The following is a 16202-nucleotide window of genomic DNA, read 5'->3' as shown; positions in this document are numbered from 1 at the left end:
ACAGGTGGTGCTATAATACCACCCACGACTCTGGCATGACGTAAGAGGGCAACGGATGCCGTGCGCACGTGTGGTTTGTTTTCAAATTCATTCAAAGATGGTGTGATGCATTTATTTTTATAATGAAGATTTCTTTGTTTCACTGGCACAAAAGGGGGATTAAATAACAGCAAAAACAAAAAGAAAAACAACAAAAAATCAGCATCGGCAGTCGGCCAAATTGTTATTTTAAACATCGGTATCGGCCCAGAATTTCACAATCGGTGCATCCCTAATAATCGTGAGTAATCGCAGATTTTAAAAGTGCTTAAACTCTTGTCAAAATGCAATGTGTAATAAAACAATATAAAGCTTTATTAACATTTTCCAAACAAAGCCTTCCACAGTATAAAGATAGAAATGCTCTAAAATATCACCAATTCAAGTAACATTAAATGTTTCCCAAAGTCTGAATGGGAGTTTTATCTCTTAACCTGTTGATACGCATTAACCCACATGTGCTGGTGACGTCACTCTGCTTACATTTAACATATCATTTATCGTCTATAAATGTAATTAACGTTAACAAATGATACATCTATTCAAAGGTCAAAGGGTTCAACATTGATATCGATCTCTGTTTCACGAGTTTTATTATCTGTTTTATTATGAAAACATGCGATATCAAAGCGGGACTTTTATTATGAAAACATGCGATATCAAAGCGGGACTTTTATTATGAAAACATGCGATATCAAAGCGGGACTTTTATTATGAAAACATGCGATATCAAAACGGGACTTTTATTATGAAAACATGCGATATCAAAGCGGACTTTATTATGAAAACATGCGATATCAAAGCGGACTTTTATTATGAAAACATGCGATATCAAAGCGGGACTTTTATTATGAAAACATGCGATATCAAAGCGGGACTTTTATTATGAAAACATGCGATATCAAAGCGGGACTTTTATTATGAAAACATGCGATATCAAAGCGGGACTTTTATTATGAAAACATGCGATATCAAAGCGGGACTTTTATTATGAAAACATGCGATATCAAAGCGGGACTTTTATTATGAAAACATGCGATATCAAAGCGGGACTTTTATTATGAAAACATGCGAGATCAAAACGGGACTTTTATTATGAAAACATGCGATATCAAAGCGGGACTTTTATTATGAAAACATGCGAGATCATAACGGGACTTTTATTATGAAAACATGCGATATCAAAGCGGGACTTTTATTATGAAAACATGCGATATCAAAGCGGGACTTTTATTACGAAAACATGCGATATCAAAGCGGGACTTTTATTACGAAAACATGCGATATCAAAGCGGGACTTTTATTATTAAAACATGCGATATCAAAGCGGGAATTTTATTATTAAAACATGCGATATCAAAGCGGGACTTTTATTATGAAAACATGCGATATCAAAGCGGGACTTTTATTATGAAAACATGCGATATCAAAGCGGGACTTTTATTATGAAAACATGCGATATCAAAGCGGGACTTTTATTATGAAAACATGCGATATCAAAGCGGGAATTTTATTATGAAAACACGCGATATCAAAGCGGGACTTTTATTATGAAAACATGCGATATCAAAGCGGGACTTTTATTATGAAAACATCGCGATATCAAAGCGGGACTTTTATTATGAAAACATGCGATATCAAAGCGGGACTTTTATTATGAAAACATGCGATATCAAAGCGGGAATTTTATTATGAAAACACGCGATATCAAAGCGGGACTTTTATTATGAAAACATGCGATATCAAAGCGGGACTTTTATTATGAAAACATGCGATATCAAAGCGGGACTTTTATTATGAAAACATGCGATATCAAAGCGGGACTTTTATTATGAAAACATGCGATATCAAAGCGGGACTTTTATTATGAAAACACGCGATATCAAAGCGGGACTTTTATTATGAAAACATGCGATATCAAAGCGGGACTTTTATTATATTATGAAAACATGCGATATCAAAGCGGGACTTTTATTATGAAAACATGCGATATCAAAACGGGACTTTTATTATGAGAACATGCGATATCAAAGCGGGACTTTTATTATGAAAACATGCGATATCAAAGCGGGACTTTTATTATGAAAACACGATCGCCAGATGAATACAGTTCAACACACTTGGGTCAATCGTCCATGACAAGCGTTCATTGACAAACATCCAATCGCACTTTTTGTCCATAAAAGTGATAAATGTGAGAAATATTGATATATTCTCCATTGTTTACATGAGATCTCGCCTTCGTCATCGTTCTTCATCAAACTGCAATCTGAGCGGCATTCATGTTGTAAAACTGTTTATGATCTGATATATTAGAGTCTCATAAACAAAACCAGCCCATCTCCAAAGTCTATTTGTAAAAATGTGGCGTAGTTTTATTCAGAATAGTCGAGCAGTGCCGTCAGATTTAGTGTCGTCTTGAGAGGCGGAGCTTAATTTTACTCTGAACACTTCCAGCGATTTTACAGAGATTAAAGCTGCAGGATCTCATTTATTATTAAATCATCTTCAGATTAGAAACGAAACTTCTTTAGACTCGTGACTTTGGGAACATTGTATTTCTGGGGTGTCTTTGCACTTTTATTATTGTTTTTTAGATTATAAAAACATGTTCAGCACAAAATATTTCCATTACTATAAACTTCAGCTTCTCCAACTTTAATAAATAACAACAGATATTAATTCTGAAACTTGGGAAATAAAGCCCAAAGTGTCTTCGTTCAAAAGAGACTACAACTGTGTCCAAACTCCAAAGGGTCCCGTAAATACAACCGTTTAACCTCAGGTGTGTCATTGTCATGGTTTGTGCTCTAAAAGGGGGCGTGTATCAACAGGTTAAACTCTCACCCTCCACAATATTAATGAGCTGGTACACTGTAATATAATTATACAGTAATATTTAAATATATATATAAAAATAATTTTCAGATAATTAAAATGCATGTATAATATATACATGCATTCTTGTGTCAGAAGAGTTCATCATTGATAAGACTTTAGAATACAATGTATTGATTACTACCATATTATTGATCATAAGTCAATCATTGTCACACAGTTCACAGTAATCCATTACACAAGTGAATTTATCAATCAGAGATTTATTATGAGGGCTTGTTTAAGGACACCTGCGTTATGCTGCGTTCACACCGGACGCGAATAGCGCGTCAGGCGCGAGTGATTTCAATGTTAAGTCAATGCAAAGATGCGTTACGCGCGTAAAAAATTCCTGCGGCGCGAAAGAGGCGTAGAGCGCGGCGCGGTAGACGCGAATACGCCTCATTCGCGCGTCAAGTTGGCGCGAATGGCGCGTCTGGTGCATTCACGCGTCTGCCGCCCGAGTTGAAAAATCTGAACTTTGGCGTCAATTCGTGCCGCGTTAAACAATCAGGAGCCTAGCTGCCTGCTGTCACTCAGGAGGTAAAGTGACGTAAACTCCCGCTCGGAATCTTTCATTATTATTGTAATGTAAAGACAACCAACATTAGTGTCTGGACAGTGTTGAATAATGAAAAAACACAGGACAGGTTAATTACTTTTGGAGGCTGGCTCCATTTATCATCAAAACAAAAATAAATAAATAATTTAATCTGATATACTACCATGGAAAACCTGACATTTTTAAAAAGTCTCAACTTAATAAATGTGCATGTTGTGGACCTGACATCCTGGAACTGGGGCTGACAACCTGGGAAAAAAATACAAAATATAATAATAATGGACTATTTTTAGATAGTTTAGCTCTTTATATGTTTGTGGGTGGCTCTTAAAAGAGCCGTTGTGGGGAAGTCATGAGGAGGACTTCAAACGCTACTCCGTCGGCTGCCATGGTACTGCTCCCTCCGCCGAGAAGTGTGCCATGAAGACATCCCTCACCTGGAGTGCCTCTCTGGAGGAGTTGTTGGCCGCAACCCACCCAGACCTGGCAGTGGCTCCTCTCCAGCATGTCCCGCGCCCTCGCTGGTGGACCCAGGCACGGCGACGACGACCCATACGCCGCTGTTCTGCTCTCCAGAGCAAATACAGAGCGGTGACTCTCTCCACGAATGCTCGATCAACATCAGCCATCTTGTAAAAGATGGCCGTCAACGGGTTTCGCCTCGAGTTTCATCGGATTTCGCCTCCGACGCTGCGTCACGCCGCGTAAATTTCCGCTTCAAACTTTTGTTTTTTACGCGCAGTCAATTTTGCTCTTGACGCTCGAATGGATTCAAAGTGGTCAAGCGTATAACTAGACGCGGTAGGCGCGAATTTGACGCGCTATTCGCGTCCGGTGTGAACGTAGCATTAGACATGCTTATGTCGTGTCTCGGATGTTGCGTCATAAACACATTTTTAGGTCACTGTGTCAAGTTAAATATAGTTTAATACTCAATCTTTAAACACATCTTGAGATCTCTTAGTTCAGATTTGTGCTCCTTCAAGTGTTTTGAACGCAAGAATGTAACACATGTTTGTGTTGTTCTGCTGAAGTGTTTGTTCACTGTATAAACTGTGTGTTGCTCATACAGCTGAAGTTTCACTTACTGCCCCCTGGAGTAAACAGGTGGTACTACAAGCTTGCATTTCTCAGGAATCTTCCTTATTATGGTCCGGGGGCATTACGATTAATGTTTTTAACGCGTTATTTTTAGTCAAATTAATCGCACTGAATTAACGTGTTAAATCGACAGCCCTAATATATTATTCAATGTTATCTGCAATTGTGAACTACATCTCGGACTCCCTAGGTCAATAATTATCAAAGAAAAGTTGAACTTTATTTATATAAGGGTTGCGTTTATCATGTGGGTTTGACCAAGTGTATCCAAAAGCCTATAATTCCTAAAATAAATGTTCAAACTGCTAAAACCTATTTTGGAGATTGGCTGCTTTGTGGCTTTATAACAGTTAAAAAGTAAAAAGAAAATGACCACCATAACAATTACCTGTTTCAGGATCGTTGAACACAACACATCAGTCATATTTAACACCAGTTTGCAAATTCAGCAACTTACAAAGTACATATACAACAGTTCCTTTTGTTCAGTATTGAATAATACTGCACGCCACAGTCTCATTTACTATGTGTGTTCAGACTGTTTAAGTGTGGCCTATCAGCGTGTACAGAAAGTGGAATCGGCCAATCGTAGGCCGGTGTTGATACTGGGACCTCTGGTGGAGCCAATCAAAGACATGCTGCTTAGAGAGGCACCTGGGAAGTACTGCCGCTGTTTACCTGGTGAGATCCGCTCGCATCAACAACAACAACAACAATCAATCAATAATCAGACACTTCAATTTCTTATGATTCATATTTAGCATAAACAAGCAAAATTTGATGTCACTTCTTTTAGACCTAAAAGCCTCTTTCTGTGTTGCTCAGAGGGAATGAAGGCGACCCAGCAGGCGATTGAGCGAGGGGTCAAAGACTGTCTCTTCATCGATTACAAGCGGCGGAGTGGACACTTTGATGTGACCACAGTGGCGTCCGTTAAGGAAATTACAGAGAAGGTGAGAGACGATTCTTCATGGAACGCTTTGTTTTCTTTTAGCTATCTCACTGCTGAAGTGTCTCTCTCTCTCTCTCTCTCTCTCTCTCTCTCAGGATTGCCATTGTCTGCTCGACATCGCACCACACGCCATCGAGCGCTTGCACGTCCTTAACATTTACCCCATCGTTATTTTCATACGATACAAAAATGCCAAGCAGATCAAGTAAGTGACTACTTCTTTGATTTATTCCTGATTTGTTTGGGTATAATTCAGTTATAATGTACATTTTTGAAACAACCCCTCTCACTTGGAACATTACACAAAGAGCCCAAACTAACAGTTCAATTGATTTTGATACTCTTCAACTCTGCGGACCCGCCGGCGGGCCCAAAAGGGGCCGCTATGTCGCCAAAAAAACTTTACGCTTAAAGTGGTACCGTTTGAAAGCTAAGAATAGGAACTTTTCATAGATAACTATGACTTCTGCATTTATATTACATACAAATAACAAAATAAAGCCTGAAAACATTTGCATCGCAAATCAGCGCCACCTAGTGGTCATATGCTAGAAATGCTAATATTAATATAAAAGTATCGTAGCATTTAAATAGACAACTCGCATATCAAATGAAAGCTCTCATTCTCAGGAATGCATCTGTAAAGTGTATTTTGTTGCCCTAATACCACAGTTTGAATGTTTTCCAAAAGTATCACAAAGTGAAAGATGATTTCTGTAAGTCATCAAATACAAACGTCTCTTATGTGCCGATCACTTCTGCTGGAAGCCCGAAATAGCTAAAGACTTAATATCTGCTAAGGCAGTTTTCTATAAAATTAGCCATTTTTACTTCCAACGTTTTATCTTATATGTCCAGAACAATATGTTTTATATATCAGAGCTTAGGGGAGGCTTTCAAATGACACCTAGATTGAGCTTGTAGTCCACTCAGAGGCCGAGATATTAAATGAAATAATGAAGGTGGTGCTTGAACTGAATATTAGACTGAATGTCTATGGACGAGCACATCTGTGAGGGATAAAATGTGTTAGAGCGCCCCCTACAGTTCACATCTGTATATTGTGATGGAATGTTCTAGAGAAAAATTAGTTTTTTTCTATTGCTTGCTGCCACCTAGTGGAATAAAATGAGACCGTTGAAAGGGAGGTGGAGCGAACAGAACCAGAATGACATGCTTACAAAGTTAGGACGACGACAACAACAAACACTGAACTGTGATTGGTCGCTTTACATGTCAATCAGACGGTGTCCTCCTGTCTAAGTGGGCAGTTCTTGGCCAATGTGGACCAGACTTAATGAGGACTTGCAGCTCGATGTGAACCGTGTTTTGTGTATTAATTTGTGTGTTGTGTTTTCTCAGGGAGCAGAAAGACCCCGTGTATCTGCGAGATAAAGTGTCACAGAAACATTCCAAAGAGCAGTTTGAATCAGCGCAGCGGATCGAACAAGACTACAGCAAATACTTTACAGGTCTGTGACACAAACACACGTTTACTTGTTTATTCACATGGCAAGACATGATTGTGATTTGTGTGGATGCTGTTGTGTTGCAGGTGTCGTTCAGGGTGGAAGTCTGTCCAGCATATGCACACAGATAATGGCGGTTGTGGACCAGGAACAGAACAAAGTTCTCTGGATTCCTGACGGAACCACGTGAATAAACTCACGACCACAATAAAACTGTCCACCACTATTAAAGCAACCAGCAGACTCGTACGGTTACACCGTTACACAAACACTCCACAACTGCAGCTCTGAATCTCACTACAACACAACTAGAGCTGGGCGATATAGTGAATATTCATGATATTGACATAATGAAGCAACGTTGTGAATATTGCAATGATTCTTGTGCACTTTTTATTTGGCCATCGAGTTTCTGGATTCGGTACGAAAACGGCTATACGTAAATGTAAGCAAAATCGCATTTTTTACACTCAAATTTAAAAGTTAATTGTTATAACTTTGTAAGCATGTAATTCTGGTTCTGTTCACACCATCTCCCTCCAAAAAGTCTTATTTTATTCCACTAGGTGGCAGTAAGCACTAGAAAAAATTATGTTTTCTCTATCACATTCAATCACAATATACAGATGTGAACTGTAGGGGGCGCTCTAACACATTTTAGGCCTCACAGATGTGCTCGTCCATTGACATTCAGTCTAATGTTCAGTTCAAGCACCACCCTTGTTATTTAACTGAATATCTCGGCCTCTGAGTGGACTACAAGCTCAATCTAAGTGTCATTTGAAAGCTGAGATCCTCCCCTTTAAGTTGATGTTTAACATTTTATCAGCTATAATAACATATTATTCTGATGATTTGTTTAGCATGCTTTTCCTGTAGAACCGCATATTTTGTTTTGGACATCTAAGATATAACATTGGATTATTCACATGATCAAGCTCACAGACAAGAAAACAATGGCTCATATTTTAGAAAACTTCCTAAAGTAAAAGCTAATATTAAGTTTTTAGCTATTTACAGCTTACAGCAGAAGTGATCACCGCATAAATGCGACGTTTGTATTCGATGACTTACTGAAGTCTTATTTCACTTTGCGATTCTTTTGAAAATCGTTTGAACTGCACTATTAGGGCAACAAAATAAACTATAAGGTCACATTCCTGAGAGTAAGAGCTTTCATTTGATATGTGACTTGCCCATTTACACGCTAACGGCTTTTATATTCATATTAAGGTATCTTACCCATTGCCTCTAGGGGGCGCTAATTTGCGTCGCAAATGTATTCTGGCCTTATTTTGATATTTTATGAAACATAAATGCACAAGTGATGGTTAACAATTAAAAGTTCAGATTCTAAGCGTTCAAATGACACCTCAAATGCCTGACAAATGAATCCCGAGTGTTGCTGACACCTTCTAACGTTGTGTTTTTGTCCTGTAGTTTCCAAAATGAATTGCCGAAAATTGTCATTTTGACAATTGATTATGAATTACAGATTTTGGCTTTCATTATCCTTTATTTTTATCTTCAGAAAAAAGTTGTAAAAATGTCAGCTTGGTTAGTTTCTGAAATATGGTTAATTGATCATGGAATAACCGAAAAGTCACAATTTTTAAAGCCATTTCAGAGCAAATGTATAAATATTGCGAGACGTATATCGAATATCACATCAAGGCTGAACTAGTGTCAATAATAAACTATATTACTTTTTTTTTTTTTTTTAGCTATATTGCCCAGCTCTAAACACACACATGATGTGACCTCTCAGGGTGATCAGCTGAACTGTTAGTATGCAGTATGTTAGTATGCAGTATGTTAGTATGCAGTATGTTAGTATGCACTATGTAGTATGCACTATGTAGTATGCACTATGTAGTATGGAGTATGTAAGTATGCACTATGTTAGTATGCACTATGTTAGTATGCACTATGTTAGTATGTAGTATGCAGTATGCAACGTGACCGAAAAAGCAGTGTCTCCCATTCGCTGTTTGATCTGTTTTCTCTGTGGTAACTCTAATTTATGAGGGCTTATATGTAGTTTCTGTTTACAGTGAAGATGTTTATGAAGCAGCTTACTTGAATGTTAAACTTCATGTATCTGATCCAATCAGCACACACTAAACCAAGTCATCAGTGCATCGTAGTTTGACACACACACACTCGATTTACACTCTTCTGACATTACAAATACTGACTCGTAACTGTTTGCTGCGTTAGATGGTCCGTTCACCCCAAAATGACAATTCTGTCATCATAGGCAGAGTTAAAGAACAGCAGGAACATTCTGCCAAACATCTCCTTTTTTGAGTAAATGATGACTTTTTTTTGTGGTGGGGTGGGGGGCTGTGCTTAAGCTTTAATGTAGCAGTTCTTTTATTTTAAGTGTACTTTATTATTTAAAGGATCTGCTGCATGATAACGTCACTATATGCTCTGATTATCTTATTGTCCCGTGTTGCTTTTGAACTCTTAATTTAAGTGATAGTTACTCTTTCTTATTTACCACACCTGTAAAACTCCTTTTCGACAACAAATGTGCCAAAACGTCTTCCCCGCTTTGTCTGTGTTTTGTGCTCCGGTGAGATTTAAAAGGTAGACACGCCCACTTTATTAACCCCTAGAGAGGTTTGGTACTACGCTAGTCTTGTAACACATCTTCACTTCCTGTTCTGACCTTGTCGACCAATGAAACGTGTCGCTTCTGTAACGTGATTTTAAGTCCAAGTTCTTCCTCTCAACAAGGAAAAACGCATAACTGGCAACAATGACGCTAGTGTTGAATTAGAGCAGATAATTACTGAATAATAATAATAGATATATGACACTGTGGTACTGTCGCATTAAAGAACGTTATACGAAAATAAATATGATTTTGTAATTGTTGCATTAATAAAGACTAAATGAAACATGACAGCATATGTTACTGCTTCATTTTGTTTTTGGCTATATGTTCACTCGACTACAAAGTTTGAGAGTTTTCAGTTTAAGGAATGTTCCGGGTTGGGTTCAATCGGCGGCATTTGTTGCATCGTATTGATTACCACAAAAACATTATTTTGATCCCTCAGGTTACAGTGAGACACTTACAATGGAAGTCAATGGGGGCAATTTTTTGGAGGGTTTAAAGACTGAAATGTGACGTTTATAACAGATCATTTTTATTTTTTTATTTTTAATTTTTTTAAGAAAACGAGGATCAAGTTGAAATAATTTGTTGATTTTTAAATGCATGGTTTGGTACCCCAATATTTGTCTGCGCTTTTAACCCCGTACGCAGCAAAGCACGATCTCCGCTCCTCTAAATCAGTTGTTTTAACGAGTCGTTTACGCTCTATGGGTGACGGGACATTCTCTTCTTATGGTGCGTTCACATCATAGAGTAAAAAAAGATGGCCGACGCCCCTTCGCTCTTTTCCATTGGTGAGAACTGAAGCCGCCAGTGTCCCGATATGGCGCTGACATCTTGGGACTTGAGTCTGCGCAGTTGCGATTTCGAGACCAGACCTGCGCAGTAGTGAGCAGGAAGTAAAGCCGCGAAATCAAGGCTCCGCCCTCACTCTCGCTGAATCAATCGCAAGCACACGCCCCTTTTGACGCTGTGAAATAATTAATTATAGAAATTTAGATATTCAATTTAAAGCTCCAATCTCCTCAGTCCTCCGAAGATCCCGAAAAAAAGTCAGTTGGTGCTTCAGTGACTACTTCGCTCAGAGAACCTGTCAATCACAGCTGTCAATCATGATGTCACAGCACCGTTTTTATAGCATCAAATAACTAAAAACAAACTTATTTTGAAAACAAACACTTGAAATTACATCAACGTGATAGAAACGACAGTAAATGACAGAAACTATCTTTGGAAAAAAGATATGTGAAGTGTAATTTAATTGTTTAGTTGGTCTCACGTCCCGTTGAATAACATGGGGAGGCGGGGTTTATGACACATACTAGGACCAGTCACCGGGGGGGCGATCGAGACGTTTTGGCTTCACTTTTGAGGGCTTGTGCGGCACGCTTGGTTCACATACAGCGGTTCATGCGGCGCGATTACATACAAAGTCAACGCAAAGACACGAATAGACGCAAATTTGCGCCGGGCGGAGCAAATGGCGCGACTCTAAAACACAAAATCACTTCATTTGCGTATTTGAGCGAGAAATCCGCATGACGTGTTGTCGCGAAAGCCTATCAGCATTGAGATTGTCCGGATGTCACTGACGCACTGACGTAGTAGCAGAAGAAATCAGGAAAACTGGATGATAAAATGGTCGTAGCGGTGTGTGCGCACCCGGAATTGTACCAAATGACGCCAACGTATCTGGGACTTCCACGACAGAGACAGAGCAGCAATCGTTGCGATATCGGCCATGATTGATGCCGGAAAGATACATTTTCGTAGAAGCCCCGCCTCCTGTCCTTTTCCGGAAGAGAAGGGGGAATACTCGCGGGTTCGTGTTACTCGCGCGAACGCAAGTTTAAAAGAAGTTTAGTTGTGTTTTTGCATGCACAGTGGGTAATTCTGAGCAAATTCACACTCAAACTATATTCAAGAGCAAAATTTGATTTTCGTTTGCTCAAAATGAATTCATCTTTGCAAGAAGATACACTGCTTTACACGACTGAGTTTATGCACGTGCACATTTTTTTTGGTGTGCTCAAAATGTCATCTTACACGTGCCAAATAACTGCGCTCAATTTCATCTTGCGCGTGCTGAACATTTTTGTCCAGAATTGTGGCACATGTTTGACTCCATAAATATTCCTTTAAAGGCGCAGTAACCATTTTTATCCATTTTAGAATTTCCACAAACTGTCAAGCTGAGCCGTTGGACTAACCACGCCCCCTTTTCCCAAAACCCCGCACTCCAAAGACCGATACTGAGCAGGAGCGGTTTTCAAAAACAGCAGCAGCAGAATAGCGCCCTCAACTGACCACTGTTATGAGCAACATGGCATTAAAAGGGCATTATGACATAATTTGCTGCAAAGTGCAAAATGATTGACAGGCAGAAAGCAGCATTGTTCACGGCCGCTGACACATTTTTGTTTGTTGAGTCAGTCTTGAGCTGTCACAAAGACCGATGAGATATCCCACAACACTTATTTCATGAATATCTTTCAGGAAGTAAAATTTTTTGCATACCTTTCCATAAACAGCACCTTTAACTTGTATCAAACCCGGAATATTCCTATCAAAGCGGGATGTATCACACTATTAAATTATGTTTTTTTTCTAGTGTTGTCTTGGAGTTTTTGTGTCCTGCAGGTCATATTGAAAGTGTAACGCAGTTCCTCTGAACAGCCGCCAGGTGGCGCCAGATCCTCTGTTAATGTGAACACCATATAAAAGATTATATAAACTTCAAATAAAAGGTGAAAAAATATTTCTGGATGATGTTGTTTTTCAGCAGATGACAGATGGAAGATTATTTGTTACCAAACAGAAGGAAAAAAAAATCAAAAATCAACCAGCTCATGTTGATCCCAAATATGGATGGGAGTTACAGTGAGACACTTACAATGGAAGTCAATGGAGTCAATCTGTAAACATTTTGTTTACAGACCACAAGACATAAATAATATGTGTGTTAACACGATTTACTGTGATAAAATCACTTACTAACCACATCTGTGTAAAGTTATAGACAATTATACAACTTCGTTGCCATGAAATTATGATTTAATCAACTTTACAGCTCAAATAATACACAAGATATAACAGAAGAATTAATGTAAGTGCTTTTATAAACTTATAAGATCACATGTTTATATCTAAGTGCATTTAATGTGGGATTTGAAAACCTGTAATAATTTATGCCACCTGTCTTAACATCATTTATAAAAAGAGTGTAAGTGGGCATGGTTGGCACATGGAATATAAAATAATTAATACTTCAAAGCTGATCTGAACATTTTGATTATGCAATAAATTATCATAAATTAATCCCAAATACTCAAAGATAAATGTGTTGAGGTAGCTATTATGTTAGTTTACAATAAGCAATTATATCCTATAGGCAGTACTTGTGAAGTAACAAATTACTGTAATTAAGTTACCTTTTCATAAAACCGTAAAGTAAGGGATTACTTTATTATTTTCTCAGTAATTACAGTTACTTCTGATGTAGACTCTTGAACAATTCTATATAAAACAATAGTGAAATATAACGTTTAATGTTAAAATATATATTTTCTAATTGAACGCCGCCCCTTTAAATTCTTTGGCCAGCTCATGAATAATGTATTAGATATTTTACGATATATTTGAAAGATTTAAAAGAACAGTTTCATCCTTGTATTTTTCATCCGGTCGAGGTTGATGCAAAGTAATTAGTAGTAATAAAGTAATGTGATTACTTTTCAGACAGAGTAATTAGTTGGTAATTACTTTTTTTTAGAGTAACTTACCCACCACAGCTTATAGGTTACACTTTGAACACTAACACAACTTTAATTGTGATTTAAATAAATTAAGTAAATATTTTGTCTGTTTTTTTTTACCTCATATTATAAGATTTCATGTGATATTCAAAATCATATGAAAACATTAGTATCCTATTGTGAAAAAACACAATCTTATTTAATTAAACATGGAATATAATGCATTTAAAGACGTATATATGTGCTTGGAAACAGGTGCGCAATAAGGAGCCATGATGTTTATTTTAAACCCATTAACACGCGGTCATAAATGTGATGTACGATGGCTCTGAACTCTCTGCGGGGTCTGGAGATGATCTGCGGGCATCAGGCAGACTGACTCCGCCCTCCGGCACCTGTAAATCCGCCCTGAACGCGCCGCGGAGAAAACGCGCACCGAATGAACGCAACACGTTGCTGAATGAAGAGAGAGAGAGAGAGAGAGAGAGAGGTGATCAGACAGCAGTGTGTCCAACAGAGCGGCAGGAATACGGGTGGAAACGGCGGACACGGTGGTGCGCTACTTTTCCATTTCAGGCGAGATCCGAACAGCGGCCGAGCGCGCTGAGAACAGCGGGAGAAGAGCGCGCACGCCCGGGCACACACACGCAGGGCTGCCCGCCCTCCAAACATGGCTGATCGTCGGCTGTGGGGCGCTGCTGAAACCTCCAGGAAGACGATCCATGCTGCCCGCTGATGATGATGATGAAGATGATGATGGACCTGATGGGAAGCAGCTCTCCACAATAATGACCAACTTCATCGACAAGCATCTAAAAACGGGTCCGTCCTCAGTTCGGAAGATGGACGTGATCATCCCGTACACCCCCGATGTGCCCTGTGACTCGAACGGGCAGCGCATGTGGTGGGCGTTCCTCGCCTCCTCGATGGTCACTTTCTTCGGGGGTCTCTTCATCATTTTGCTGTGGAGAACTTTCAAGTACCTGTGGACGGTGTGCTGCCACTGCAAGAAGAAAAAGAAGGTAAAAATAAACCCCCAGTGGCACCTGTTCTTAATTAGGCACATCCAGTGAAAAGTTTGTACACACTTGCCCGAATAATGTATTATTCCTCTATAGCATCTATATGCATGAAATTAGTTCAGAAGACAAATATAAACTATGTGTATATTTTTGTTAATTGTTTTAACTATTTTAAACGTAACATACAGCATTTGGGGCATACATGGGCGTGCATTCCGGAGGGGATGGGGGAGCCAAGCCCCCTAAATCAAAACAAACAAGTACAACTGCTCCCTTATTTATACCCTGATCTATGGAAACATGGCTAAATGCTTCATGCTGCAATCCCCCCAATGTTCAAGCCTATTATACGCGCTTAGTGGCACAATGTTGATTACTACATAAAGTGTATTGCGACTCATCCCACGCTAAAATTAGGTTAAACTAAGGCACTTATTACGATAGTCAATGGGGCCCATTTTTGGAGGGTTCAAAGGCAGAAAATGTCACGCAAATGTCAATTTTAGTAAAAACACTTACATTATCTGGTTAAAACTCGTGTGTTTTATCGAGTTTTTGTTCAAATCGGCATTTTTTACAGCCGTTTTAGCATTTACGCGTTACGTTGCCATGGTAACGAAGTTGTTAAAATTGGTTATAACTTGCACAGATGCGATTGGTAAGTGATTTTATCACACTAAAATGGTGTTAACACACATATTGTTTACGTCTTGTAGCTCTACTTTTGAAACGGTGTTTTTAACGTATGTGTATCGGCCCCATCGACTTCCATTGTAAGTGCGTCACGGTAACGCAGATTTTAGCGTTTTTTAAAGGGATGAGTCAAATTTTTTTTGGGTGGTAATCAACGTTATGCCACTAATGCTATTGATTAAGATTAGCTTATAGTGAACCCAAACTATTTCTTTAATAAATATTGTAAATGTTATTTATATATATATATATATATATCTTGTTTGACATCGGATAGTGAAGAGGAAAAGCAATCAACATTGGAACTTTTAAAATTATTTTTATTTGTTTGGATTTTTCGGTCACTTTATAATTCTCATTATTTCTATTTGTGTTATTTTAGAGTTTTGGTACCTTTTTTTTATTATTTTAAAATGTGGATAATAGAAATAGAGCTGGAGCAGCTGCCCCCGCGACCCGATTTCGGATAAGCGGTTGAAGATGGATGGATGGTGTGCTGGTGTGTCCAAGCTTTTGACTTGAAGTGTTAAAGAGTTCTTGCGTATTATAGACCGTAGACGTTGACCGATATATCGGTTTTGTCGATTATTTGCTGCCGATAGGTACTTTTGGAACTGTCGAATAACAGCAGAATAGTATTGCAGATAGTTAGTCGAAAATCCTTTATTGTTTTTTGGGATTCCTGGGTGGCATTGGAGGGTAGAGGTCGACCGATAGTGGATTTCACAGATACTGATATCTAAGCTGCTGGGAAAGTCCAAAAATAAAATAAAGATTTGGTGCATAAAGTGGAAGTTTTAACTATAAACAAGCACAGAACATACAAAGGACTTTTATTTTGAAATATTGGAGACTTTGCTCCATTAAAAGGCTCTATATTTCAGTATTTTGTTTCTCCCCAATTTGGACCGCCCAATTCCCAATGCGTAAGTCCTCGTGGTGGCGTAGTGACTCAATCCGGGCGGCGGAGGACGAATCTCAGTTGCCTCCGCGTTTGAGACCATCAATCCGCGCATCTTATCACGTGGCTTGTTGAGCGCGTTACCGTGGAGACGTAGCGCGTGTGAAGGCTTCACGCTATTCTCTGAAGCATCCACGCGCAA

At 38.8% G+C, this 16202-nt stretch overlaps 2 protein-coding genes across 10 annotated transcripts in view; both read left to right on the top strand.

Moving 5' to 3' along the window:
• LOC127626510 (disks large homolog 5-like) overlaps positions 1-12373 on the top strand; it is a 57049-nt gene extending 44676 nt beyond the window's left edge. For both annotated transcript variants that reach the window (XM_052102334.1, XM_052102333.1), the window contains 5 exons: positions 5117-5260; positions 5405-5532; positions 5627-5736; positions 6894-7003; positions 7087-12373. In XM_052102334.1, coding sequence (XP_051958294.1) covers positions 5117-5260; positions 5405-5532; positions 5627-5736; positions 6894-7003; positions 7087-7190 — 596 coding nt within the window. In that variant the 3' untranslated portion in view covers positions 7191-12373. The remainder of the gene's footprint in view (positions 1-5116; positions 5261-5404; positions 5533-5626; positions 5737-6893; positions 7004-7086) is intronic.
• Positions 12374-13772: 1399 nt separating this feature from the next.
• The window catches only part of LOC127626511 (calcium-activated potassium channel subunit alpha-1-like), a 114510-nt gene continuing 112080 nt past the window's right edge, over positions 13773-16202 (top strand). For 6 of the 8 annotated variants that reach the window (XM_052102343.1, XM_052102342.1, XM_052102341.1 and 3 more), the window contains exon 1: positions 13774-14406. In XM_052102343.1, the coding sequence (XP_051958303.1) occupies positions 14107-14406 (300 nt within the window). In that variant the 5' untranslated portion in view covers positions 13774-14106. Of the gene's footprint in view, positions 14407-16202 lie in introns of all 8 variants that reach the window. The other 2 variants (XM_052102336.1, XM_052102340.1) reach the window with 2 other exon arrangements.

The sequence above is a fragment of the Xyrauchen texanus genome, chromosome 33 (assembly GCF_025860055.1).
Source record: "Xyrauchen texanus isolate HMW12.3.18 chromosome 33, RBS_HiC_50CHRs, whole genome shotgun sequence".
NCBI lineage: Eukaryota > Metazoa > Chordata > Actinopteri > Cypriniformes > Catostomidae > Xyrauchen > Xyrauchen texanus.
Note: the sequence above shows the minus strand (reverse complement) of the source record. Positions and strands in the feature narration are given on the sequence as shown.